The sequence below is a fragment of the Oncorhynchus keta genome, chromosome 15, assembly GCF_023373465.1.
Source record: "Oncorhynchus keta strain PuntledgeMale-10-30-2019 chromosome 15, Oket_V2, whole genome shotgun sequence".
Lineage (NCBI taxonomy): Eukaryota > Metazoa > Chordata > Actinopteri > Salmoniformes > Salmonidae > Oncorhynchus > Oncorhynchus keta.
This window is the reverse complement of record NC_068435.1, coordinates 3,326,520-3,353,121: the sequence shown is the minus strand read 5'-3', so window position 1 is coordinate 3,353,121 and position 26,602 is coordinate 3,326,520. Positions and strand designations below refer to the sequence as shown.

The following is a 26,602-nucleotide window of genomic DNA, read 5'->3' as shown; positions in this document are numbered from 1 at the left end:
AAATGGCATATGGGACCTAACTATTATACCCTTTAATGGGTACAGACAGCCTATTATTATATTATATACCCTTTAATGGTTGGGTACAGACAGCCTGGTGACCCTAACTATTATACCCTTTAATGGGTACAGACAGCCTGGTGACCCTAACTATTATACCCTTTAATGGTTACAGACAGCCTGGTGACCCTAACTATTATACCCTTTAATGGGTACAGACAGCCTGGTGACCCTAACTATTATACCCTTTAATGGTACAGACAGCCTGGTGACCCTAACTATTATACCCTTTAATGGGTACAGACAGCCTGGGGACCCTAACTATTATACCCTTTAATGGGTACAGACAGCCTGGTGACCCTTACTATTATACCCTTTAATGGTTACAGACAGCCTGGTGACCCTAACTATTATACCCTTTAATGGGTACAGACAGCCTGGGGACCCTAACTATTATACCCTTTAATGGGTACAGACAGCCTGGGGGCCCTAACTATTATACCCTTTAATGGGTACAGACAGCCTGGTGACCCTAACTATTATACCCTTTAATGGGTACAGACAGCCTGGGGACCCTAACTATTATACCCTTTAATGGGTACAGACAGCCTGGTGACCCTAACTATTATACCCTTTAATGGGTACAGACAGCCTGGGGACCCTAACTATTATACCCTTTAATGGGTACAGACAGCCTGGGGACCCTAACTATTATACCCTTTAATGGGTACAGACAGCCTGGTGACCCTAACTATTATACCCTTTAATGGTATACCGACTAACTACAGAACCTTTAATACTTTAAAATACTTTACTTTAGGGTTAGTAGGAGTCAGGGTTGGGGTCAACATTAACACATTGTTAGGAGTCAGGGTTGGGGTCAACATTAATACATTGTTAGTAGGAGTCGGGGTTGGGGTCAACATTAATACATTGTTAGAAGGAGTCAGGGTTGGGGTCAACATTAACACATTGTTAGGAGGAGTCAGGGTTGGGGTCAACATTAACACATTGTTAGGAGGAGTCAGGGTTGGGTTCAACATTAACACATTTTTAGTAGGAGTCAGAGTCAGGGTTGGGTTCAACATTAACACATTTTTTCAGGGGGGTCAACATTAACACATTGTTAGGAGGAGTCAGGGTTGGGGTCAACATTGTTAGGAGGAGTCAGGGTTGGGGTCAACATTAACACATTGTTAGGAGGAGTCAGGGTTGGGTTCAACATTAACACATTTTTAGTAGGAGTCAGGGTTGGGGTCAACATTAACACATTGTTAGTAGGAGTCAGGGTTGGGGTCAACATTAACACATTGTTAGGAGGAGTCGGGGTTGGGGTCAACATTAACACATTGTTAGTAGGAGTCAGGGTTGGGGTCAACATTAACACATTGTTAGTAGGAGTCAGGGTTGGGGTCAACATTAACACATTGTTAGTAGGAGTTGGGGTTGGGGTCAACATTAACACATTGTTAGGAGGAGTCAGGGTTGGGGTCAACATTAACACATTGTTAGGAGGAGTCGGGGTTGGGGTCAACATTAACACATTGTTAGTAGGAGTCAGGGTTGGGGTCAACATTAACACATTGTTAGGAGGAGTCAGGGTTGGGGTCAACATTAACACATTGTTAGGAGGAGTCAGGGTTGGGGTCAACATTAACACATTGTTAGGAGGAGTCAGGGTTGGGTTCAACATTAACACATTTTTAGTAGGAGTCAGGGTTGGGGTCAACATTAACACATTGTTAGGAGGAGTCGGGGTTGGGGTCAACATTAACACATTGTTAGGAAGAGTCAGGGTTGGGGTCAACATTAACACATTGTTAGGAGGAGTCAGGGTTGGGTTCAACATTAACACATTTTTAGTAGGAGTCAGGGTTGGGGTCAACATTAACACATTGTTAGGAGGAGTCAGGGTTGGGGTCATTAACACATTGTTAGGAGGAGTCAGGGTTGGGGTCAACATTAACACATTGTTAGGAGGAGTCAGGGTTGGGTTCAACATTAACACATTTTTAGTAGGAGTCAGGGTTGGGGTCAACATTAACACATTGTTAGGAGGAGTCAGGGTTGGGGTCAACATTAACACATTGTTAGGAGGAGTCAGGGTTGGGGTCAACATTAACACATTGTTAGGAGGAGTCGGGGTTGGGGTCAACATTAACACATTGTTAGTAGGAGTCAGGGTTGGGGTCAACATTAACACATTGTTAGGAGGAGTCAGGGTTGGGGTCAACATTAACACATTGTTAGTAGGAGTCAGGGTTGGGGTCAACATTAACACATTGTTAGGAGGAGTCAGGGTTGGGGTCAACATTAACACATTGTTAGGAGGAGTCAGGGTTGGGGTCAACATTAACACATTGTTAGGAGGAGTCAGGGTTGGGGTCAACATTAACACATTGTTAGTAGGAGTCAGGGTTGGGGTCAACATTAACACATTGTTAGGAGGAGTCAGGGTTGGGGTCAACATTAACACATTGTTAGGAGGAGTCAGGGTTGGGGTCAACATTAACACATTGTTAGGAGGAGTCAGGGTTGGGGTCAACATTAACACATTGTTAGTAGGAGTCAGGGTTGGGGTCAACATTAACACATTGTTAGGAGGAGTCGGGGTTGGGGTCAACATTAACACATTGTTAGGAGGAGTCAGGGTTGGGGTCAACATTAACACATTGTTAGTAGGAGTCAGGGTTGGGGTCAACATTAACACATTGTTAGGAGGAGTCAGGGTTGGGGTCAACATTAACACATTGTTAGGAGGAGTCAGGGTTGGGGTCAACATTAACACATTGTTAGTAGGAGTCAGGGTTGGGGTCAACATTAACACATTGTTAGGAGGAGTCAGGGTTGGGGTCAACATTAACACATTGTTAGTAGGAGTCAGGGTTGGGGTCAACATTAACACATTGTTAGGAGGAGTCGGGGTTGGGGTCAACATTAATACATTGTTTAGGAGTCATGGTTGGGGTCAACATTAACACATTGTTAGTAGGAGTCAGGGTTGGGGTCAACATTAACACATTGTTAGTAGGAGTCAGGGTTGGGGTCAACATTAACACATTGTTAGGAGGAGTCAGGGTTGGGGTCAACATTAACACATTGTTAGTAGGAGTTGGGGTTGGGGTCAACATTAACACATTGTTAGTAGGAGTCGGGGTTGGGGTCAACATTAACACATTGTTAGTAGGAGTCAGGGTTGGGGTCAACATTAACACATTGTTAGAGGAGTCAGGGTTGGGGTCAACATTAACACATTGTTAGGAGGAGTCAGGGTTGGGGTCAACATTAACACATTGTTAGTAGGAGTCGGGGTTGGGGTCAACATTAACACATTGTTAGTAGGAGTCAGGGTTGGGGTCAACATTAACACATTGTTAGTAGGAGTCGGGGTTGGGGTCAACATTAACACGTTAGTAGGAGTCAGGGTTGGGGTCAACATTAACACATTGTTAGGAGTCAGGGTTGGGGTCAACATTAACACATTGTTAGGAGGAGTCAGGGTTGGGGTCAACATTAACACATTGTTAGTAGGAGTCAGGGTTGGGGTCAACATTAACACATTGTTAGGAGGAGTCGGGGTTGGGGTCAACATTAACACATTGTTAGTAGGAGTCGGGGTTGGGGTCAACATTAACACATTGTTAGGAGGAGTCAGGGTTGGGGTCAACATTAACACATTGTTAGTAGGAGTCAGGGTTGGGGTCAACATTAATACATTGTTAGTAGGAGTCAGGGTTGGGGTCAACATTAATACATTGTTAGTAGGAGTCAGGGTTGGGGTCAACATTAACACATTGTTAGGAGGAGTCAGGGTTGGGGTCAACATTAACACATTGTTAGTAGGAGTCGGGGTTGGGGTCAACATTAATACATTGTTAGTAGGAGTCAGGGTTGGGGTCAACATTAACACATTGTTAGTAGGAGTCGGGGTTGGGGTCAACATTAACACATTGTTAGTAGGAGTCGGGGTTGGGGTCAACATTAATACATTGTTAGTAGGAGTCAGGGTTGGGGTCAACATTAACACATTGTTAGGAGGAGTCAGGGTTGGGGTCAACATTAACACATTGTTAGTAGGAGTCGGGGTTGGGGTCAACATTAACACATTGTTAGTAGGAGTCGGGGTTGGGGTTCAACATTAACACATTGTTAGTAGGAGTCAGGGTTGGGGTCAACATTAACACATTGTTAGGAGTCAGGGTTGGGGTCAACATTAACACATTGTTAGTAGGAGTCGGGGTTGGGGTCAACATTAATACATTGTTAGTAGGAGTCAGGGTTGGGGTCAACATTAACACATTGTTAGTAGGAGTCAGGGTTGGGGTCAACATTAACACATTGTTAGTAGGAGTCAGGGTTGGGGTCAACATTAATACATTGTTAGTAGGAGTCAGGGTTGGGGTCAACATTAATACATTGTTAGAAGGAGTCAGGGTCGGGGTCAACATTAACACATTGTTAGTAGGAGTCGGGGTTGGGGTCAACATTAACACATTGTTAGGAGGAGTCAGGGTTGGGGTCAACATTAACACATTGTTAGGAGGAGTTAGGGTTGGGGTCAACATTAATACATTGTTAGTAGGAGTCGGGGTTGGGGTCAACATTAACACATTGTTAGTAGGAGTCAGGGTTGGGGTCAACATTAACACATTGTTAGGAGGAGTCGGGGTTGGGGTCAACATTAACACATTGTTAGGAGGAGTCAGGGTTGGGGTCAACATTAACACATTGTTAGTAGGAGTCAGGGTTGGGGTCAACATTAACACATTGTTAGTAGGAGTCAGGGTTGGGGTCAACATTAACACATTGTTAGGAGGAGTCAGGGTTGGGGTCAACATTAACACATTGTTAGTAGGAGTCAGGGTTGGGGTCAACATTAACACATTGTTAGTAGGAGTCGGGGTTGGGGTCAACATTAACACATTGTTAGTAGGAGTCAGGGTTGGGGTCAACATTAACACATTGTTAGTAGGAGTCAGGGTTGGGGTCAACATTAACACATTGTTAGTAGGAGTCAGGGTTGGGGTCAACATTAACACATTGTTAGTAGGAGTCAGGGTTGGGGTCAACATTAACACATTGTTAGTAGGAGTCAGGGTTGGGGTCAACATTAACACATTGTTAGTAGGAGTCAGGGTTGGGGTCAACATTAACACATTGTTAGTAGGAGTCGGGGTTGGGGTCAACATTAACACATTGTTAGTAGGAGTCAGGGTTGGGGTCAACATTAACACATTGTTAGTAGGAGTCAGGGTTGGGGTCAACATTAACACATTGTTAGGAGGAGTCAGGGTTGGGGTCAACATTAACACATTGTTAGGAGGAGTCGGGGTTGGGGTCAACATTAACACATTGTTAGGAGGAGTCAGGGTTGGGGTCAACATTAACACATTGTTAGGAGGAGTCAGGGTTGGGGTCAACATTAACACATTGTTAGGAGGAGTCGGGGTTGGGGTCAACATTAACACATTGTTAGTAGGAGTCGGGGTTGGGGTCAACATTAACACATTGTTAGTAGGAGTCGGGGTTGGGGTCAACATTAACACATTGTTAGTAGGAGTAGGGGTTGGGGTCAACATTAACACATTGTTAGTAGGAGTCGGGGTTGGGGTCAACATTAATACATTGTTAGTAGGGGTTGGGGTCAACATTAACACATTGTTAGTAGGAGTCGGGGTTGGGTTCAACATTAACACATTGTTAGTAGGAGTCAGGGTTGGGGTCAACATTAATACATTGTTAGTAGTCAACATTAACACATTGAGTCGGGGTTGGGGTCAACATTAACACATTGTTAGTAGGAGTCAGGGTTGGGGTCAACATTAACACATTGTTAGTAGGAGTCGGGGTTGGGGTCAACATTAACACATTGTTAGGAGGAGTCGGGGTTGGGGTCAACATTAACACATTGTTAGGAGGAGTCGGGGTTGGGGTCAACATTAACACATTGTTAGTAGGAGTCGGGGTTGGGGTCAACATTAACACATTGTTAGGAGGAGTCGGGGTTGGGGTCAACATTAACACATTGTTAGGAGGAGTCAGGGTTGGGGTCAACATTAACACATTGTTAGTAGGAGTCGGGGTTGGGGTCAACATTAACACATTGTTAGTAGGAGTCAGGGTTGGGGTCAACATTAACACATTGTTAGGAGGAGTCAGGGTTGGGGTCAACATTAACACATTGTTAGGAGGAGTCGGGGTTGGGGTCAACATTAACACATTGTTAGGAGGAGTCGGGGTTGGGGTCAACATTAACACATTGTTAGTAGGAGTCAGGGTTGGGGTCAACATTAACACATTGTTAGTAGGAGTCAGGGTTGGGGTCAACATTAACACATTGTTAGGAGGAGTCAGGGTTGGGGTCAACATTAATACATTGTTAGTAGGAGTCAGGGTTGGGGTCAACATTAACACATTGTTAGTAGGAGTCGGGGTTGGGGTCAACATTAACACATTGTTAGGAGGAGTCAGGGTTGGGGTCAACATTAACACATTGTTAGGAGGAGTCAGGGTTGGGGTCAACATTAACACATTGTTAGTAGGAGTCAGGGTTGGGGTCAACATTAACACATTGTTAGGAGGAGTCAGGGTTGGGGTCAACATTAACACAATGTTAGTAGGAGTCAGGGTTGGGGTCAACATTAACACATTGTTAGTAGGAGTCAGGGTTGGGGTCAACATTAACACATTGTTAGGAGTCGGGGTTGGGGTCAACATTAACACATTGTTAGTAGGAGTCAGGGTTGGGGTCAACATTAATACATTGTTAGTAGGAGTCGGGGTTGGGGTCAACATTAATACATTGTTAGTAGGAGTCGGGGTTGGGGTCAACATTAACACATTGTTAGTAGGAGTCGGGGTTGGGGTCAACATTAATACATTGTTAGTAGGAGTCGGGGTTGGGGTCAACATTAACACATTGTTAGTAGGAGTCGGGGTTGGGGTCAACATTAACACATTGTTAGGAGGAGTCGGGGTTGGGGTCAACATTAACACATTGTTAGTAGGAGTCAGGGTTGGGGTCAACATTAACACATTGTTAGTAGGAGTCAGGGTTGGGGTCAACATTAACACATTGTTAGGAGGAGTCAGGGTTGGGGTCAACATTAACACATTGTTAGGAGGAGTCAGGGTTGGGGTCAACATTAACACATTGTTAGGAGGAGTCAGGGTTGGGGTCAACATTAACACATTGTTAGGAGGAGTCAGGGTTGGGGTCAACATTAACACATTGTTAGGAGGAGTCAGGGTTGGGGTCAACATTAACACATTGTTAGTAGGAGTCGGGGTTGGGGTCAACATTAACACATTGTTAGTAGGAGTCAGGGTTGGGGTCAATTCCAATAAATCAAAAACACTTTGATACAAATTCAAAGTGTTTAAGAGAATCTGGAATTTGAGTCTACTTCCTGAATTGAAATGGAATTGAACCCAACCCTGGTAGGAGCCATCAGTGAGTTGTGTGAAGTCTATTCTGTTAACAGTAAAACTCTTGTGATTATGTCCTTGCGTTCCAGCTGGTGGTGGGGTCCTGTGGTGACCTTACAGGACTGTCTGGCTGCCTTCTTCACCAGAGACGAGCTGAAAGGTGAGGACCTTGACTGTCTCTGTACCTCGATGCTTCAGGCCTCTGGTACCTGTTCAGTCTGGAACGTTACTGTGTTGTTTCTGTGTGCCCCTAGGTGACAACATGTACAGCTGTGAGAAATGCAAGAAGTGAGTATCCGAACAACCCCCCATTATATTTACAGTGGGGCAAAAAAGTATTTAGTCAGCCACCACTTGTGCAAGTTCTCCCACTTAAAAAGAAGAGAGAGGCCTGTAATTTTCATCATCGGTACACTTCAACTGTGACCGACAAAATGAGAAGAAAACAAATCCAGAAAATCACATTGTAGGATTTTTAATGCATTTATTTATGCATTAATTATGGTGGAAAATATGTATTTGGTCAATAACAAAAGTTTATCTCAATACTTTGTCATTATCAACAAAGGGTATATAACAGAGGTCAAACGTTTTCTGTAAGTCTAAACAAGTTTTTCACACACACTTGCTGGTATTTTGGTCCATTCCTCCATGCAGATCTCCTCTAGTAATATATGCCATTTAGCAGACGCTTTTATCCAAATGTGTGCATACATTCTACGTATGGGTGGTCCCGGGAATCGAACCCACTACCCTGTCGTTACAAGCGCCATGCTCTACCAACTGAGCTACAGAAGGACCACACATCACTAGAGCAGTGATGTTTTGGGGCTGTTGCTGGGCAACACAGACTTTCAACTCCCTCCAAAGATTTTCTATGGGGTTGAGATCTGGAGACTGGCTAGGCCAGTCCAGGACCTTGAAATGACCCCCCTCCAACAACAAAATATGTAAATCATTAGATAGATGACTGAATGGAACTTCTTCATGGTTTAACTCAGGAAACATGAATAAAATATTTAATTAAGACTGATTTTTCTCTGCTAGATTACGGAATGGAGTCAAATTCTGCAAAGTTCAGAGTGTACCAGAGGTGAGTGTTAAAACACTTTAGAAAACCCACGAGGCTCCTATTACAGCTGATATTACTGATATTACAGGATGTACAGTATATTACAGCTGATATTACAGGATGTACAGTATATTACAGCTGATATTACAGGATGTACAGTATATTACAGCTGATATTACAGGATGTACAGTATATTACAGCTGATATTACAGGATGTACAGTATATTACAGCTGATATTACAGGATGTACAGTATATTACAGCTGATATTACAGGATGTACAGTATATTACAGCTGATATTACAGGATGTACAGTATATTACAGCTGATATTACAGGATGTACAGTATATTACAGCTGATATTACAGGATGTACAGTATATTACAGCTGATATTACAGGATGTACAGTATATTACAGCTGATATTACAGGATGTACAGTATATTACAGCTGATGTTACTGGTATTACAGGATGTACAGTATATTACAGCTGATGTTACTGGTATTACAGGATGTACAGTATATTACAGCTGATGTTACTGGTATTACAGGATGTACAGTATATTACAGCTGATGTTACTGGATGTACAGTATATTACAGCTGATGTTACTGGATGTACAGTATATTACAGCTGATGTTAATGATATTACAGGATGTACAGTATATTACAGCTGATATTACTGATATTACAGGATGTACAGTATATTACAGCTGATGTTACAGGATGTACAGTATATTACAGCTGATGTTACAGGATGTACAGTATATTACAGCTGATGTTACAGGATGTACAGTATATTACAGCTGATGTTACAGGATGTACAGTATATTACAGCTGATATTACAGGATGTACACTATATTACAGCTGATATTACAGGATGTACACTATATTACAGCTGATATTACAGGATGTACAGTATATTACAGCTGATATTACTGATATTACAGGATGTACAGTATATTACAGCTGATATTACAGGATGTACAGTATATTACAGCTGATATTACAGGATGTACAGTATATTACAGCTGCTATTACAGGATGTACAGTATATTACAGCTGCTATTACAGGATGTACAGTATATTACAGCTGATATTACTGATATTACAGGATGTACAGTGCATTTGGAAAGTTTAGACCCCTTGACTTTCTCTCAACAAAATTTACCTTACAGCCTTATTCATAAATTGATTAAAAAGCTGATTTTCCTCATACTCCATAATAACATCACAATACCCCATAATGACATCACAATACCCCATAATGACATCACAATACCCCATAATGACATCACAATACCCCATAATGACATCACAATACCCCATAATGACATCACAATACCCCATAAAGACATCACAATACCCCATAAAGACATCACAATACCCCATAATGACATCACAATACCCCATAAAGACAAAGCGAAAACAGGTTTTCAGAATAAAATAAAAAACGGATATCTTATTTACATAAGTATTCAGAACCTTTGCTATGAGACTTGAAATTGAGCTCAGGTGCATCCTGTTTCCATTGGTCATCCTTGAGATGTTTCTATAACTTGACTGGAGTCCACCTGTGGTCAATTCAACTGATTGGACATGATTTGGAAAGGCACACACCTGTCTATATAAGGTCCCACAGATGACAGTGCAGGTCAGAGCAAAAACCAATCCGAGGTCGAAGGAATTGTCCGTAGTTCTCAGAGACAGGATTGTGTCGAGGCACAGATCTGGGGAAGGGTACCAAAAATGTCTGCAGAATTGAAGGTCCCCAAGAACACAGTGGCCACAGTGGCATCATTTTTAAATGGAAGAAGTTTGGAACCACCTAGAATCTTCCTAGTGCTGTCCGACCGGCCAAACTGAGCAATAGGGGGAGAAGGGCCTTGGTTAGTGAGGTGACCAAGAACCCGATAGTCACTCTGACAGAGCTACAGAGTTCCTCTGTGGAGATGGGAGAACAATCCAGAAGGACAACCATCTCTGCAGCACATTTGCCAAAAGACACAAGAATCTCTGGTCTGATGAAACCAAGATTGAACTCTTTGGCCTGAATTCCAAGCCTCACATCTGGAGGAAACCTGGCACCATCTCTACAAGCATGGTGGTGGCAGCATTGTGCTGTGGAGATGTTTTTCAGAGGCAGGGACTGGGAGGCTAGTCAGGATCGAGGGAAAGATGAACGGCGCAAAGTACAGAGAGATCCTTGATGAAAACCGGCTCCAGAGCGAAGGTTCAGCTTCCAACAGGACAACGACCCTCAGCACACACCCAAGAAAGACAAGTCTCTGAATGATTTTGAGTGGCCCAGCCAGAGCCTGGACTTGAACTCAATCGAACATCTCTGGAGAGACCTGAAAATAGCTGTGCAGCGACGTTCCCAATCCAACCTGACAGAGTTTGACAGTATCTGCAGAGAAGAATGCGAGAAACTCCCCAAATGTAGGTGTGTGTGTAGCTTGTAGCGCGATACCCAACAAGACTCAAGTCTGTAATCGCTGCCAAAGGTGCTTCAACAAAGTACTGCGTAAAGGGTCTGAATACTTATGTAAATGTGATATTTCAGTTTTTTAAATTATACATTTGCAAACATTTCTAAAATCCTGTTTTTGCTTTGTCATTATGGGGTTTTGTGTGTAGATTGATGAGGACAAATATATATTTATATTAGAATAAGGCTGTAACAAAATGTGGACAAAGTCCAGGGGTCTGAATACTTTAAGAATGAGCTGAATATACACAACATGGCCAAAAGTATGCGGACACCCCTTCAAATTAGTGGGCTCAATTTCAGCCACACACATTGCTGACAGGTAGATTTTTTTATTTTACCTTTATTTAACTGGGCTAGTCGGTTAAGAACAAATTATTATTTTCAATGACGTCCTACCCCGGCCAAACCCGGACGACGCTGGGCCAATTGTCTTAATTCTCAATGATGGCCTAGGAACAGTGGGTTTAACTGTTATAGCAGCAATGTTCCAACATCTAGTGGAAAGCCTTCCCAGAAGAGTGGAGGCTGTTATAGCAGCAATGTTCCAACATCTAGTGGAAAGCCTTCCCAGAAGAGTGGAGGCTGTTATAGCAGCAATGTTCCAACATCTAGTGGAAAGCCTTCCCAGAAGAGTGGAGGCTGTTATAGCAGCAATGTTCCAACATCTAGTGGAAAGCCTTCCCAGAAGAGTGGAGGCTGTTATAGCAGCAATGTTCCAACATCTAGTGGAAAGCCTTCCCAGAAGAGTGGAGGCTGTTATAGCAGCAATGTTCCAACATCTAGTGGAAAGCCTTCCCAGTAGAGTGGAGGCTGTTATAGCAGCAATGTTCCAACATCTAGTGGAAAGCCTTCCCAGAAGAGTGGAGGCTGTTATAGCAGCAATGTTCCAACATCTAGTGGAAAGCCTTCCCAGAAGAGTGGAGGCTGTTATAGCAGCAATGTTCCTACATCTAGTGGAAAGCCTTCCCAGAAGAGTGGAGGCTGTTATAGCAGCAATGTACCAACATCTAGTGGAAAGCCTTCCCAGAAGAGTGGAGGCTGTTATAGCAGCAATGTTCCAACATCTAGTGGAAAGCCTTCCCAGAAGAGTGGAGGCTGTTATAGCAGCAATGTTCCAACATCTAGTGGAAAGCCTTCCCAGAAGAGTGGAGGCTGTTATAGCAGCAATGTTCCTACATCTAGTGGAAAGCCTTCCCAGAAGAGTGGAGGCTGTTATAGCAGCAATGTTCTAACATCTAGTGGAAAGCCTTCCCAGAAGAGTGGAGGCTGTTATAGCAGCAATGTTCCAACATCTAGTGGAAAGCCTTCCCAGAAGAGTGGAGGCTGTTATAGCAGCAATGTTCCAACATCTAGTGGAAAGCCTTCCCAGAAGAGTGGAGGCTGTTATAGCAGCAATGTTCCAACATCTAGTGGAAAGCCTTCCCAGAAGAGTGGAGGCTGTTATAGCAGCAATGTTCCAACATCTAGTGGAAAGCCTTCCCAGAAGAGTGGAGGCTGTTATAGCAGCAATGTTCCAACATCTAGTGGAAAGCCTTCCCAGAAGAGTGGAGGCTGTTATAGCAGCAATGTTCCAACATCTAGTGGAAAGCCTTCCCAGAAGAGTGGAGGCTGTTATAGCAGCAATGTTCCAACATCTAGTGGAAAGCCTTCCCAGAAGAGTGGAGGCTGTTATAGCAGCAATGTTCCAACATCTAGTGGAAAGCCTTCCCAGAAGAGTGGAGGCTGTTATAGCAGCAATGTTCCAACATCTAGTGGAAAGCCTTCCCAGATGAGTGGAGGCTGTTATAGCAGCAATGTTCCAACATCTAGTGGAAAGCCTTCCCAGAAGAGTGGAGGCTGTTATAGCAGCAATGTTCCTACATCTAGTGGAAAGCCTTCCCAGAAGAGTGGAGGCTGTTATAGCAGCAATGTTCCAACATCTAGTGGAAAGCCTTCCCAGAAGAGTGGAGGCTGTTATAGCAGCAATGTTCCAACATCTAGTGGAAAGCCTTCCCAGAAGAGTGGAGGCTGTTATAGCAGCAATGTTCCAACATCTAGTGGAAAGCCTTCCCAGAAGAGTGGAGGCTGTTATAGCAGCAATGTTCCATCATCTAGTGGAAATCCTTCCCAGAAGAGTGGAGGCAGTTATAGCAGCAATGTTCCAACATCTAGTGGAAAGCCTTCCCAGAAGAGTGGAGGCTGTTATAGCAGCAATGGTCCAACATCTAGTGGAAAGCCTTCCCAGAAGAGTGGAGGCTGTTATAGCAGCAATGTTCCAACATCTAGTGGAAAGCCTTCCCAGAAGAGTGGAGGCTGTTATAGCAGCAATGTTCCAACATCTAGTGGAAAGCCTTCCCAGAAGAGTGGAGGCTGTTATAGCAGCAATGTTCCATCATCTAGTGGAAAGCCTTCCCAGAAGAGTGGAGGCTGTTATAGCAGCAATGTTCCAACATCTAGTGGAAAGCCTTCCCAGAAGAGTGGAGGCTGTTATAGCAGCAATGTTCCAACATCTAGTGGAAAGCCTTCCCAGAAGAGTGGAGGCTGTTATAGCAGCAATGTTCCAACATCTAGTGGAAAGCCTTCCCAGAAGAGTGGAGGCTGTTATAGCAGCAATGGTCCAACATCTATTGGAAATCCTTCCCAGAAGAGAGGAGGCTGTTATAGCAGCAAAGGGGGGGGGGGTCAAACTCCATATTAATGCCCATGATTTTGTATGAGATGTTCGACGAGCAGGTGTCTACATACTTTTGGCCATGAAGAGTGTGTGTGTATGTGATTTATTGTCACATACATCAGATAGGTGCAGTGAATTGTGTTGTTTTACAGGGGGCCGGCCACAGTATTACCGGCGCCCTGGAGCAAATTAGGTTTAAGTGTTTTGCTCAAGGGCACGTCAACAGATTTTTCAACTTGTCGGCTCGGGTATTCGAACCAGCCACCTTTGGGGTTAGTGGCCCACCGCTCTAATCGCTAGGCTACCTGCTACTAAACCAGGCAAGGTATTATTCCTTTACACTTTCAATTCAATATAATTATTAAATAATTAGTTCTCATCCCCTCCAGATCCTGTGCATCCACCTGAAGCGGTTTAGACACGAGCTGATGTTCTCCACTAAGATCGGGACTCACGTCTCCTTCCCATTGGAGGGCCTGGACCTGCAGCCCTTCCTGGCCAAGGATAGCTCCGCCCACACCACCTCCTACGACCTGCTGTCCGTCATCTGTCACCATGGCACCGCCAGCAGTGAGTGTTCGTTCAGGCCACCCCCCTGTCATAAGGTCTGTTCTTATGGAGGGAGACAGAGGGCTCTGGATCGACAGATAGAAACTTGTTCTCGCATGGACCTTGAGGGCTTTCACCATTTTTCTTTTTTTTAAAGAAATCAACTTCATGGGGATTGTTATTCTGTTCTCTTCTTGCAAACCCCAGGTTAACCTCATTTGTCTTCCTCCTCTCCCTATCCTCCTCCTCTCACCAGGTGGCCACTATATAGCCTACTGCAGGAATGACCTGAACAACCTGTGGTATGAGTTTGATGACCAGAGCGTCACCGAGGTGTCAGAGTCCTGCGTCCAGAACGCTGAGGCCTACGTCCTGTTCTACAAGTAAGACAAACAGCATATCATATAACCAACACACCCTAGGAGTGGTATTAGAACTACATCCTCTAGGAGTGGTATTAGAACTACATCCTCTAGGAGTGGTATTATTAGAACTACCTCCTCCTCTAGGAGTGGTATTATTAGAACTACCTCCTCCTCTAGGAGTGGTATTATTAGAACTACCTCCTCCTCTAGGAGTGGTATTATTAGAACTACCTCCTCCTCTAGGAGTGGTATTATTAGAACTACCTCCTCCTCTAGGAGTGGTATTATTAGAACTACCTCCTCCAGGAGTGGTATTATTAGAACTACCTCCTCCTCTAGGAGTGGTATTATTAGAACTACCTCCTCCTCCTCTAGGAGTGGTATTATTAGAACTACCTCCTCCTCCTCTAGGAGTGGTATTATTAGAACTACCTCCTCCTCCTCTAGGAGTGGTATTATTAGAACTACCTCCTCCTCTAGGAGTGGTATTATTAGAACTACCTCCTCCTCTAGGAGTGGTATTATTAGAACTACCTCCTCCTCTAGGAGTGGTATTATTAGAACTACCTCCTCCTCCTCTAGGAGTGGTATTATTAGAACTACCTCCTCCTCCTCTAGGAGTGGTATTATTAGAACTACCTCCTCCTCCTCTAGGAGTGGTATTATTAGAACTACCTCCTCCTCCTCTAGGAGTGGTATTATTAGAACTACCTCCTCTAGGAGTGGTATTATTAGAACTACCTCCTCTAGGAGCGGTATTATTAGAACTACCTCCTCTAGGAGCGGTATTATTAGAACTACCTCCTCTAGGAGTGGTATTATTAGAACTACCTCCTCTAGGAGTGGTATTATTAGAACTACCTCCTCTAGGAGTGGTATTATTAGAACTACCTCCTCTAGGAGTGGTATTATTAGAACTACCTCCTCTAGGAGTGGTATTATTAGAACTACCTCTAGGAGTGGTATTATTAGAACTACCTCTAGGAGTGGTATTATTAGAACTACCTCCTCCTCTAGGAGTGGTATTATTAGAACTACCTCCTCCTCTAGGAGTGGTATTATAACTACATCCCCTAGAGTGGTATTATAACTACATCCCCTAGGAGTGGTATTATAACTACCTCCTCTAGGAGCGGTATTATAACTACCTCCTCCTCTAGGAGTGGTATTAGAACTACCTCCTCCTCTAGGAGTGGTATTAGAACTACCTCCTCCTCTAGGAGTGGTATTAGAACTACCTCCTCCTCTAGGAGCGGTATTATTAGAACTACCTCCTCCTCCTCTAGGAGCGGTATTATTAGAACTACCTCCTCCTCCGGTATCATTAGAACTACCTCCTCCTCCGGTATTATTAGAACTACCTCCTCCTCCTCCGGTATTATTAGAACTACCTCCTCCTCCTCCGGTATTATTAGAACTACCTCCTCCTCCTCCGGTATTATTAGAACTACCTCCTCCTCCTCCGGTATTATTAGAACTACCTCCTCCTCCTCCGGTATTATTAGAACGACCTCCTCCTCCTCCGGTATTATTAGAACGACCTCCTCCTCCTCCGGTATTATTAGAACGACCTCCTCCTCCTCCGGTATTATTAGAACTACCTCCTCCTAGGTATTATTAGAACTACCTCCTCCTCCGGTATTATTAGAACTACCTCCTCCTCCGGTATTATTAGAACTACCTCCTCCTCCTCCATTATTAGAACTACCTCCTCCTCCTCCGGTATTATTAGAACTACCTCCTCCTCCTCCGGTATTATTAGAACTACCTCCTCCTCCGGTATTATTAGAACTACCTCCTCCTCCGGTATTATTAGAACTACCTCCTCCTCCGGTATTATTAGAACTACCTCCTCCTCCGGTATTATTAGAACTACCTCCTCCTCCGGTATTATTAGAACTACCTCCTCCTCCGGTATTATTAGAACTACCTCCTCCTCCCGGTATTATTAGAACTACCTCCTCCTCCGGTATTATTAGAACTACCTCCTCCTCCGGTATTATTAGAACTACCTCCTCCTCCGGTATTATTAGAACTACCTCCTCCTCCGGTATTATTAGAACTACCTCCTCCTCCGGTATTATTAGAACTACCTCCTCCTCCGGTATTATTAGAACTACCTCCTCCTCCGGTATTATTAGAACTACCTCCTCCTCCGGTATTATTAGAACTACCTCCTCCTCCGGTATTATTAGAACTACCTCCTCCTCCGGTATTATTAGAACTACCTCCTCCTCCGGTATTATTAGAACTACCTCCTCCTCCGGTATTATTAGAACTACCTCCTCCTCCGGTATTATTAGAACTACCTCCTCCTCCGGTATTATTATTAGAACTACCTCCTCCTCCGGTATTATTAGAACTACCTCCTCCTCCGGTATTATTAGAACTACCTCCTCCTCCGGTATTATTAGAACTACCTCCTCCTCCGGTATTATTAGAACTACCTCCTCCTCCGGTATTATTAGAACTACCTCCTCCTCCGGTATTATTAGAACTACCTCCTCCTCCGGTATTATTAGAACTACCTCCTCCTCCGGTATTATTAGAACTACCTCCTCCTCCGGTATTATTAGAACTACCTCCTCCTCCGGTATTATTAGAACTACCTCCCTCCTCCGGTATTATTAGAACTACCTCCTCCTCCGGTATTATTAGAACTACCTCCTCCTCCGGTATTATTAGAACTACCTCCTCCTCCGGTATTATTAGAACTACCTCCTCCTCCGGTATTATTAGAACTACCTCCTCCTCCGGTATTATTAGAACTACCTCCTCCTCCGGTATTATTAGAACTACCTCCTCCTCCGGTATTATTAGAACTACCTCCTCCTCCGGTATTATTAGAACTACCTCCTCCTCCGGTATTATTAGAACTACCTCCTCCTCCGGTATTATTAGAACTACCTCCTCCTCCGGTATTATTAGAACTACCTCCTCCTCCGGTATTATTAGAACTACCTCCTCCTCCGGTATTATTAGAACTACCTCCTCCTCCGGTATTATTAGAACTACCTCCTCCTCCGGTATTATTATTAGAACTACCTCCTCCTCCGGTATTATTAGAACTACCTCCTCCTCCGGTATTATTAGAACTACCTCGGTATTATTAGAACTCCTCCGGTATTATTAGAACTACCTCCTCCTCCGGTATTATTAGAACTACCTCCTCCTCCGGTATTATTAGAACTACCTCCTCCTCCGGTATTATTAGAACTACCTCCTCCTCGGTATTATTAGAACTACCTCCTCCTCCGGTATTATTAGAACTACCTCCTCCTCCGGTATTATTAGAACTACCTCCTCCTCCGGTATTATTAGAACTACCTCCTCCTCCGGTATTATTAGAACTACCTCCTCCTCCGGTATTATTAGAACTACCTCCTCCTCCGGTATTATTAGAACTACCTCCTCCTCCGGTATTATTAGAACTACCTCCTCCTCCGGTATTATTAGAACTACCCTCCTCCGGTATTATTAGAACTACCTCCTCCGGTATTATTAGAACGACCTCCTCCGGTATTATTAGAACGACCTCCTCCGGTATTATTAGAACGACCTCCTCCGGTATTATTAGAACGACCTCCTCCGGTATTATTAGAACGACCTCCTCCGGTATTATTAGAACGACCTCCTCCGGTATTATTAGAACGACCTCCTCCGGTATTATTAGAACGACCTCCTCCGGTATTATTAGAACGACCTCCTCCGGTATTATTAGAACGACCTCCTCCGGTATTATTAGAACGACCTCCTCCGGTATTATTAGAACGACCTCCTCCGGTATTATTAGAACGACCTCCTCCGGTATTATTAGAACGACCTCCTCCGGTATTATTAGAACGACCTCCTCCGGTATTATTAGAACTACCTCCTCCGGTATTATTAGAACTACCTCATCCTCCTCCGGTATTATTAGAACTACCTCATCCTCCTCTAGGAGCGGTATTATTAGAACTACCTCATCCTCCTCTAGGAGCGGTATTATTAGAACTACCTCCTCTAGGAGCGGTATTATTAGAACTACCTCCTCCTCCTCTAGGAGCGGTATTATTAGAACTACCTCCTCCTCTAGGAGCGGTATTATTAGAACTACCTCCTCCTCTAGGAGTGGTATTATTAGAACTACCTCCTCCTCTAGGAGTGGTATTATTAGAACTACCTCCTCCTCTAGGAGTGGTATTATTAGAACTACCTCCTCCTCTAGGAGTGGTATTATTAGAACTACCTCCTCCTCCTCTAGGAGTGGTATTATTAGAACTACCTCCTCCTCCTCTAGGAGTGGTATTATTAGAACTACCTCCTCCTCCTCTAGGAGCGGTATTATTAGAACTACCTCCTCCTCCTCTAGGAGCGGTATTATTAGAACTACCTCCTCCTCTAGGAGCGGTATTATTAGAACTACCTCCTCCTCCTCTAGGAGTGGTATTATTAGAACTACCTCCTCCTCTAGGAGTGGTATTATTAGAACTACCTCCTCCTCCTCTAGGAGTGGTATTATTAGAACTACCTCCTCCTCCTCTAGGAGTGGTATTATTAGAACTACCTCCTCCTCCTCTAGGAGTGGTATTATTAGAACTACCTCCTCTAGGAGCGGTATTAGAACTACCTCCTCTAGGAGCGGTATTATTAGAACTACCTCCTCTAGGAGTGGTATTATTAGAACTACCTCCTCTAGGAGTGGTATTATTAGAACTACCTCCTCTAGGAGTGGTATTATTAGAACTACCTCCTCTAGGAGTGGTATTATTAGAACTACCTCCTCTAGGAGTGGTATTATTAGAACTACCTCTAGGAGTGGTATTATTAGAACTACCTCCTCCTCTAGGAGTGGTATTATAACTACATCCCCTAGGAGTGGTATTATAACTACATCCCCTAGAGTGGTATTATAACTACCTCCTCTAGGAGCGGTATTATAACTACCTCCTCCTCTAGGAGTGGTATTAGAACTACCTCCTCCTCTAGGAGTGGTATTAGAACTACCTCCTCCTCTAGGAGTGGTATTATTAGAACGACCTCCTCCGGTATTATTAGAACGACCTCCTCCGGTATTATTAGAACGACCTCCTCCGGTATTATTAGAAGAACGACCTCCTCCGCTGGTACCTCCTCCGCTATTATTAGAACGACCTCCTCCGCTATTATTAGAACTACCTCCTCCGGTATTATTAGAACTACCTCCTCCTCCTCTAGGAGCGGTATTATTCGAACTACCTCCTCCTCCTCTAGGAGCGGTATTATTCGAACTATCTCCTCCTCCTCTAGGAGCGGTATTATTAGAACTACCTCCTCCTCCTCTAGGAGCGGTATTATTAGAACTACCTCCTCCTCCTCTAGGAGCGGTTCTATTATTAGAACTACCTCCTCCTCCTCTAGGAGCGGTATTATTAGAACTACCTCCTCCTCCTCTAGGAGGTAGTATTATTAGAACTACCTCCTCCTCCTCTAGGAGCGGTATTATTAGAACTACCTCCTCCTCCTCTAGGAGCGGTATTATTAGAACTACCTCCTCCTCCTCTAGGAGCGGTATTATTAGAACTACCTCCTCCTCCTCTAGGAGCGGTATTATTAGAACTACTCCTCCTCCTCCTCTAGGAGCGGTAGTTATTATTAGAACTACCTCCTCCTCCTCTAGGAGCGGTATTATTAGAACTACCTCCTCCTCCTCTAGGAGCGGTATTATTAGAACTACCTCATCCTCCTCCGGTATTATTAGAACTACCTCATCCTCCTCTAGGAGCGGTATTATTAGAACTACCTCATCCTCCTCTAGGAGCGGTATTATTAGAACTACCTACTACCTATACCACTCCGAGAGGTAGTTCTAATAATAATACCGCTCCTAGAGGTAGTTCTAATAATAATACCGCTCCTAGAGGTAGTTCTAATAATAATACCGCTCCTAGAGGTAGTTCTAATAATACCGCTCCTAGAGGTAGTTCTAATAATAATACCGCTCCTAGAGGTAGTTCTAATAATAATACCGCTCCTAGAGGTAGTTCTAATAATAATACCGCTCCTAGAGGTAGTTCTAATAATAATACCGCTCCTAGAGGTAGTTCTAATAATAATACCGCTCCTAGAGGTAGTTCTAATAATAATACCGCTCCTAGAGGTAGTTCTAATAATACCGCTCCTAGAGGTAGTTCTAATAATACCGCTCCTAGAGGTAGTTCTAATAATACCGCTCCTAGAGGTAGTTCTAATAATACCGCTCCGAGAGGTAGTTCTAATAATAATACCGCTCCTAGAGGTAGTTCTAATAATAATACCGCTCCTAGAGGTAGTTCTAATAATAATACCGCTCCTAGAGGTAGTTCTAATAATAATACCGCTCCGAGAGGTAGTTCTAATAATACCGCTCCTAGAGGTAGTTCTAATAATAATACCGCTCCTAGAGGTAGTTCTAATAATAATACCGCTCCTAGAGGTAGTTCTAATAATAATACCGCTCCTAGAGGTAGTTCTAATAATAATACCGCTCCTAGAGGTAGTTCTAATAATAATACCGCTCCTAGAGGTAGTTCTAATAATAATACCGCTCCTAGAGGTAGTTCTAATAATAATACCGCTCCTAGAGGTAGTTCTAATAATAATACCACTCCTAGAGGTAGTTCTAATAATAATACCGCTCCTAGAGGTAGTTCTAATAATAATACCGCTCCTAGAGGTAGTTCTAATAATAATACCGCTCCTAGAGGTAGTTCTAATAATAATACCGCTCCTAGAGGTAGTTCTAATAATAATACCGCTCCTAGAGGTAGTTCTAATAATAATACCGCTCCTAGAGGTAGTTCTAATAATAATACCGCTCCTAGAGGTAGTTCTAATAATAATACCGCTCCTAGAGGTAGTTCTAATAATAATACCGCTCCTAGAGGTAGTTCTAATAATAATACCGCTCCTAGAGGTAGTTCTAATAATACCGCTCCTAGAGGTAGTTCTAATAATAATACCGCTCCGAGAGGTAGTTCTAATAATAATACCGCTCCGAGAGGTAGTTCTAATAATAATACCGCTCCGAGAGGTAGTTCTAATAATAATACCGCTCCGAGAGGTAGTTCTAATAATAATACCGCTCCGAGAGGTAGTTCTAATAATACCGCTCCGAGAGGTAGTTCTAATAATAATACCGCTCCGAGAGGTAGTTCTAATAATAATACCGCTCCGAGAGGTAGTTCTAATAATAATACCGCTCCGAGAGGTAGTTCTAATAATAATACCGCTCCGAGAGGTAGTTCTAATAATAATACCGCTCCTAGAGGTAGTTCTAATAATAATACCGCTCCTAGAGGTAGTTCTAATAATAATACCGCTCCTAGAGGTAGTTCTAATAATAATACCGCTCCGAGAGGTAGTTCTAATAATAATACCGCTCCGAGAGGTAGTTCTAATAATAATACCGCTCCGAGAGGTAGTTCTAATAATAATACCGCTCCGAGAGGTAGTTCTAATAATAATACCGCTCCTAGAGGTAGTTCTAATAATAATACCGCTCCTAGAGGTAGTTCTAATAATAATACCGCTCCGAGAGGTAGTTCTAATAATAATAATGCTCCATGGTGAGGAGGTAGTTCTAATAATAATACCGCTCCGAGAGGTAGTTCTAATAATAATACCGCTCCGAGAGGTAGTTCTAATAATAATACCGCTCCGAGAGGTAGTTCTAATAATAATACCACTCCTAGAGGTAGTTCTAATAATACCACTCCTAGAGGTAGTTCTAATAATAATACCACTCCTAGAGGTAGTTCTAATAATACCACTCCTCGAGGATGTTTCCGTGCTCTGGTACCGACCACGTCCGTTTAGTTGATTTGGTGCACGGTTACTAACGTGCACTGTTTGTTTCCCTCCAGGAAGAGCAACGAGGAGGCGCTGAAGGAGAGGAGGAAGGTGACTGGTCTACTCGGCGTGACGGAGCCCAGTCTGCTACAGTTCTACGTCTCCAGACAGTGGCTCAACAAGTTCAAGACCTTCGCTGAGCCCGGACCCATCTCCAATGACGACTTCCTCTGCTCACACGGAGGTACGGAGCGATGGGCTTTTATCTTTACAACTATCCATGTCTGTCTCTATCAGACATTTATATATCTTTCTCTCTATCTGAATCAGCCAGTCAGACAGCCAGTCAGACAGCCAGTCAGACAGCCAGTCAGACAGCCAGTCAGACAGCCAGTCAGACAGCCAGCCAGACAGACAGCCAGCCAGACAGCCAGTCAGACAGCCAGTCAGACAGCCAGCCAGACAGCCAGACAGCCAGCCAGTCAGACAGCCAGCCAGTCAGACAGCCAGCCAGTCAGTCAGACAGCCAGCCAGCCAGACAGCCAGCCAGTCAGACAGTCAGACAGTCAGCCAGTCAGCCAGACAGCCAGCCAGTCAGCCAGTCAGACAGCCAGCCAGCCAGTCAGACAGCCAGCCAGTCAGACAGCCAGCCAGTCAGACAGCCAGCCAGTCAGACAGACAGCCAGACAGACAGTCAGACAGTCAGCCAGCCAGTCAGACAGCCAGCCAGTCAGCCAGTCAGACAGCCAGACAGCCAGCCAGTCAGCCAGACAGCCAGCCAGCCAGTCAGACAGCCAGCCAGTCAGACAGCCAGCCAGTCAGACAGCCAGCCAGCCAGTCAGACAGACAGCCAGCCAGTCAGACAGCCAGCCAGTCAGACAACCAACCAGCCGGTCAGACACGGTCAGACACGGTCGGTCGGTCAAAGCAACTGGGTGAAATAAAGACCAAATGAATCCATGTTTACAGAGGATATTGGATAATGTTAGTATTACCCATAGTGACTTGTGACGAAGACCTTTTTAAATGTTGTGTTGTCAGGCGTGCCGCCTGCCAAGGCCGCGTTCATCGACGATCTGGTAGTGATGCTGCCTCAGAACGCGTGGGACCACCTCTACAGCAGGTCAGCTTCATGCAGCGACACGGCACCGTCACTGAGTGGGATTATTGACTACGTTTACATGGCGGAGGTTTAAACACGATTGTTTGGGAAATCATTTTTCTTGCATACGATGTTTTAATCAAACCTATATTAATTATTCAAGCGTTATTCACATGATTGTGTCACCGTACCCATAGTTGATAAAGTCATGGTTTATAAAGGTGTATTTTTACGGCTAGGAGCTTTGTCTGACGTCAGTGAGCACGACGGCCGTCTCCTGGCATCGCATGCGGCTAAGGGGAGTGCTTACTGGTTCTGAGAGATTTATTCACGGAGCTGTGTTTCAAGGCCTCAATTCTGGGACTGTGGTCCCTGGTCTAGGTTTTACTAAGCTGTGATTGGTCTGTCAAGGTGTGTTACTAAACTCTGATTGGTCTGTCAAGGTTTTACTAAGGTGTGATTGGTCTGTCAAGGTGTGTTACTAAGGTGTGATTAGTCTGGTCAAGGTGTGTTACTGAGCTGTGATTGGTCTGTCAAGGTGTGTTACTAAGCTGTGATTGGTCTGGTCAAGGTGTGTTACTGAGCTGTGATTGGTCTGTCAAGGTGTGTTACTAAGCTGTGATTAGTCTGGTCAAGGTGTGTTACTGAGCTGTGATTGGTCTGGTCAAGGTGTGTTACTAAGCTGTGATTGGTCTGGTCAAGGTGTGTTACTAAGCTGTGATTGGTCTGGTCAAGGTGTGTTACTGAGCTGTGATTGGTCTGTCAAGGTGTGTTACTAAGCTGTGATTGGTTTGTTGTCTAGGTACGGAGGCGGGCCTGCTGTCAACCACCTGTATGTGTGTCACACTTGTCAGACAGAGATTGAGAAGCTGGAAAAGAGACGCAGGACAGAGCTGGACATGTTTGTCCGGGTGAGGACTTTCACGGATACTTTCCTTTGCAGGATTTTTTTCCACCCCAGCACTAACACACCTGTTTTAATGTTCTCAATTAATTGAAATGATAAACTTTCTCTCTCAACTCTCTTTCTTCACCGTCCTCTCCCCTTCCCTCGCTCTTCTCCCTATCCTCCCCTTCCATCCCCTCTTCCTTCCTCTGTTCAGCTGAACAAGGCGTTCCAAGAGGAGGAGTCTCCACTGATCATCTACTGCATCAGCATGCAGTGGTTCAGAGAGTGGGAGGGCTTCGTTAAGGGAAAGGACAATGGTGAGTGGCTGGTTCAGAGAGTGGGAGGGCTTTGTTAAGGGAAAGGACAATGGTGAGTGGTTGGTTCAGAGAGTGGGAGGGCTTTGTTAAGGGAAAGGACAATGGTGAGTGGCTGGTTCAGAGAGTGGGAGGGCTTTGTTAAGGGAAAGGACAATGGTGAGTGGTTGGTTCAGAGAGTGGGAGGGCTTTGTTAAGGGAAAGGACAATGGTGAGTGGCTGGTTCAGAGAGTGGGAGGGCTTTGTTAAGGGAAAGAACAATGGTGAGTGGCTGGTTCAGAGAGTGGGAGGGCTTTGTAAAGGGAAAGAACAATGGTGAGTGGCTGGTTCAGAGAGTGGGAGGGCTTTGTTAAGGGAAAGAACAATGGTGAGTGGCTGGTTCAGAGAGTGGGAGGGCTTCGTCAAGGGAAAGAACAATGGTGAGTGGTTGGTTCAGAGAGTGGGAGGGCTTTGTTAAGGGAAAGGACAATGGTGAGTGGCTGGTTCAGAGAGTGGGAGGGCTTTGTAAAGGGAAAGAACAATGGTGAGTGGCTGGTTCAGAGAGTGGGAGGGCTTTGTTAAGGGAAAGAACAATGGTGAGTGGCTGGTTCAGAGAGTGGGAGGGCTTCGTCAAGGGAAAGAACAATGGTGAGTGGTTGGTTCAGAGAGTGGGAGGGCTTCGTTAAGGGAAAGGACAATGGTGAGTGGTTGGTTCAGAGAGTGGGAGGGCTTCGTCAAGGGAAAGAACAATGGTGAGTGGCTGGTTCAGAGAGTGGGAGGGCTTTGTCAAGGGAAAGAACAATGGTGAGTGGCTGGTTCAGAGAGTGGGAGGGCTTCGTAAAGGGAAAGGACAATGGTGAGTGGCTGGTTCAGAGACTGGGAGGGCTTTGTTAAGGGAAAGAACAATGGTGAGTGGTTGGTTCAGAGAGTGGGAGGGCTTTGTTAAGGGAAAGAACAATGGTGAGTGGCTGGTTCAGAGAGTGGGAGGGCTTTGTTAAGGGAAAGAACAATGGTGAGTGGCTGGTTCAGAGAGTGGGAGGGCTTCGTAAAGGGAAAGGACAATGGTGAGTGGCTGGTTCAGAGAGTGGGAGGGCTTAAGGGAAAGGACGTTCAAGGGAAAGAACAATGGTGAGTGGCTGGTTCAGAGAGTGGGAGGGCTTTGTTAAGGGAAAGAACAATGGTGAGTGGTTGGTTCAGAGAGTGGGAGGGCTTCGTTAAAGGAAAGGACAATGGTGAGTGGCTGGTTCAGAGAGTGGGAGGGCTTTGTTAAGGGAAGGGACAATGGTGAGTGGCTGGTTCAGAGACTGGGAGGGCTTCGTCAAGGGAAAGGACAATGGCGATTGGCTGGTTCAGAGAGTGGGAGGGCTTCATCAAGGGAAAGAACAATGGTGATTAGCTAAACAGATACACTACATGACCAAAACTATGTGGACACCTGCATGTCGAACATCTCCTTCCAAAATAATGGGCTTTAAAAGGGAATCGGTCCCCATCTTTGCTACTACAACAGCCTCCACTGTTGTAACATTGCTGCAGGGACTTGCTTCCATTCAGCCACAAGAGCATTAGTGAGGTCAGGCATTTATGTTGGCCGATTAGGCCTGGCTCGCAGTCTGTGTTCCAATTCATCCCAGAGGTGTTCGATGGGGTTGATCTCGACAAAACCATTTCTGTACGGACCTCGCTTTGTGCACTAGGGGACTTCTCATGCTGAAACAGGAAAGGGCCTTCCCCAAACTGTTGCCACAAAGTTGGAAGCACAGAATGGTCAAGAATAACTAATGTCACCGGAGGAGATGGCTTTTAAGGGCTCTTAAATAATTGTGCGTGTTTTTGTGCGTTATTTGTAACTTATTTTGTACATAATGTTTCTGCCACTTATGACCGAAAAGTCCTTCTAGACATCAGGACAGCGATAACTCACCTCGTACTGGACAAAGATTTTTTCTTTAACGAGTCGGATGCAAAGGA

The 26,602-nt window shown here is 44.6% G+C and overlaps 1 protein-coding gene across 1 annotated transcript in view; it reads left to right on the top strand.

The window, feature by feature from the left end:
• The window catches only part of LOC118376918 (ubiquitin carboxyl-terminal hydrolase 33-like), a 59,757-nt gene that overhangs the window by 28,291 nt on the left and 4,864 nt on the right, over positions 1–26,602 (top strand). The window contains 9 exon segments of the mRNA XM_052462857.1: positions 7,518–7,588; positions 7,683–7,716; positions 8,476–8,521; positions 14,035–14,215; positions 14,451–14,577; positions 22,422–22,591; positions 23,389–23,470; positions 24,252–24,360; positions 24,553–24,655. Coding sequence (XP_052318817.1) covers positions 7,518–7,588; positions 7,683–7,716; positions 8,476–8,521; positions 14,035–14,215; positions 14,451–14,577; positions 22,422–22,591; positions 23,389–23,470; positions 24,252–24,360; positions 24,553–24,655 — 923 coding nt within the window.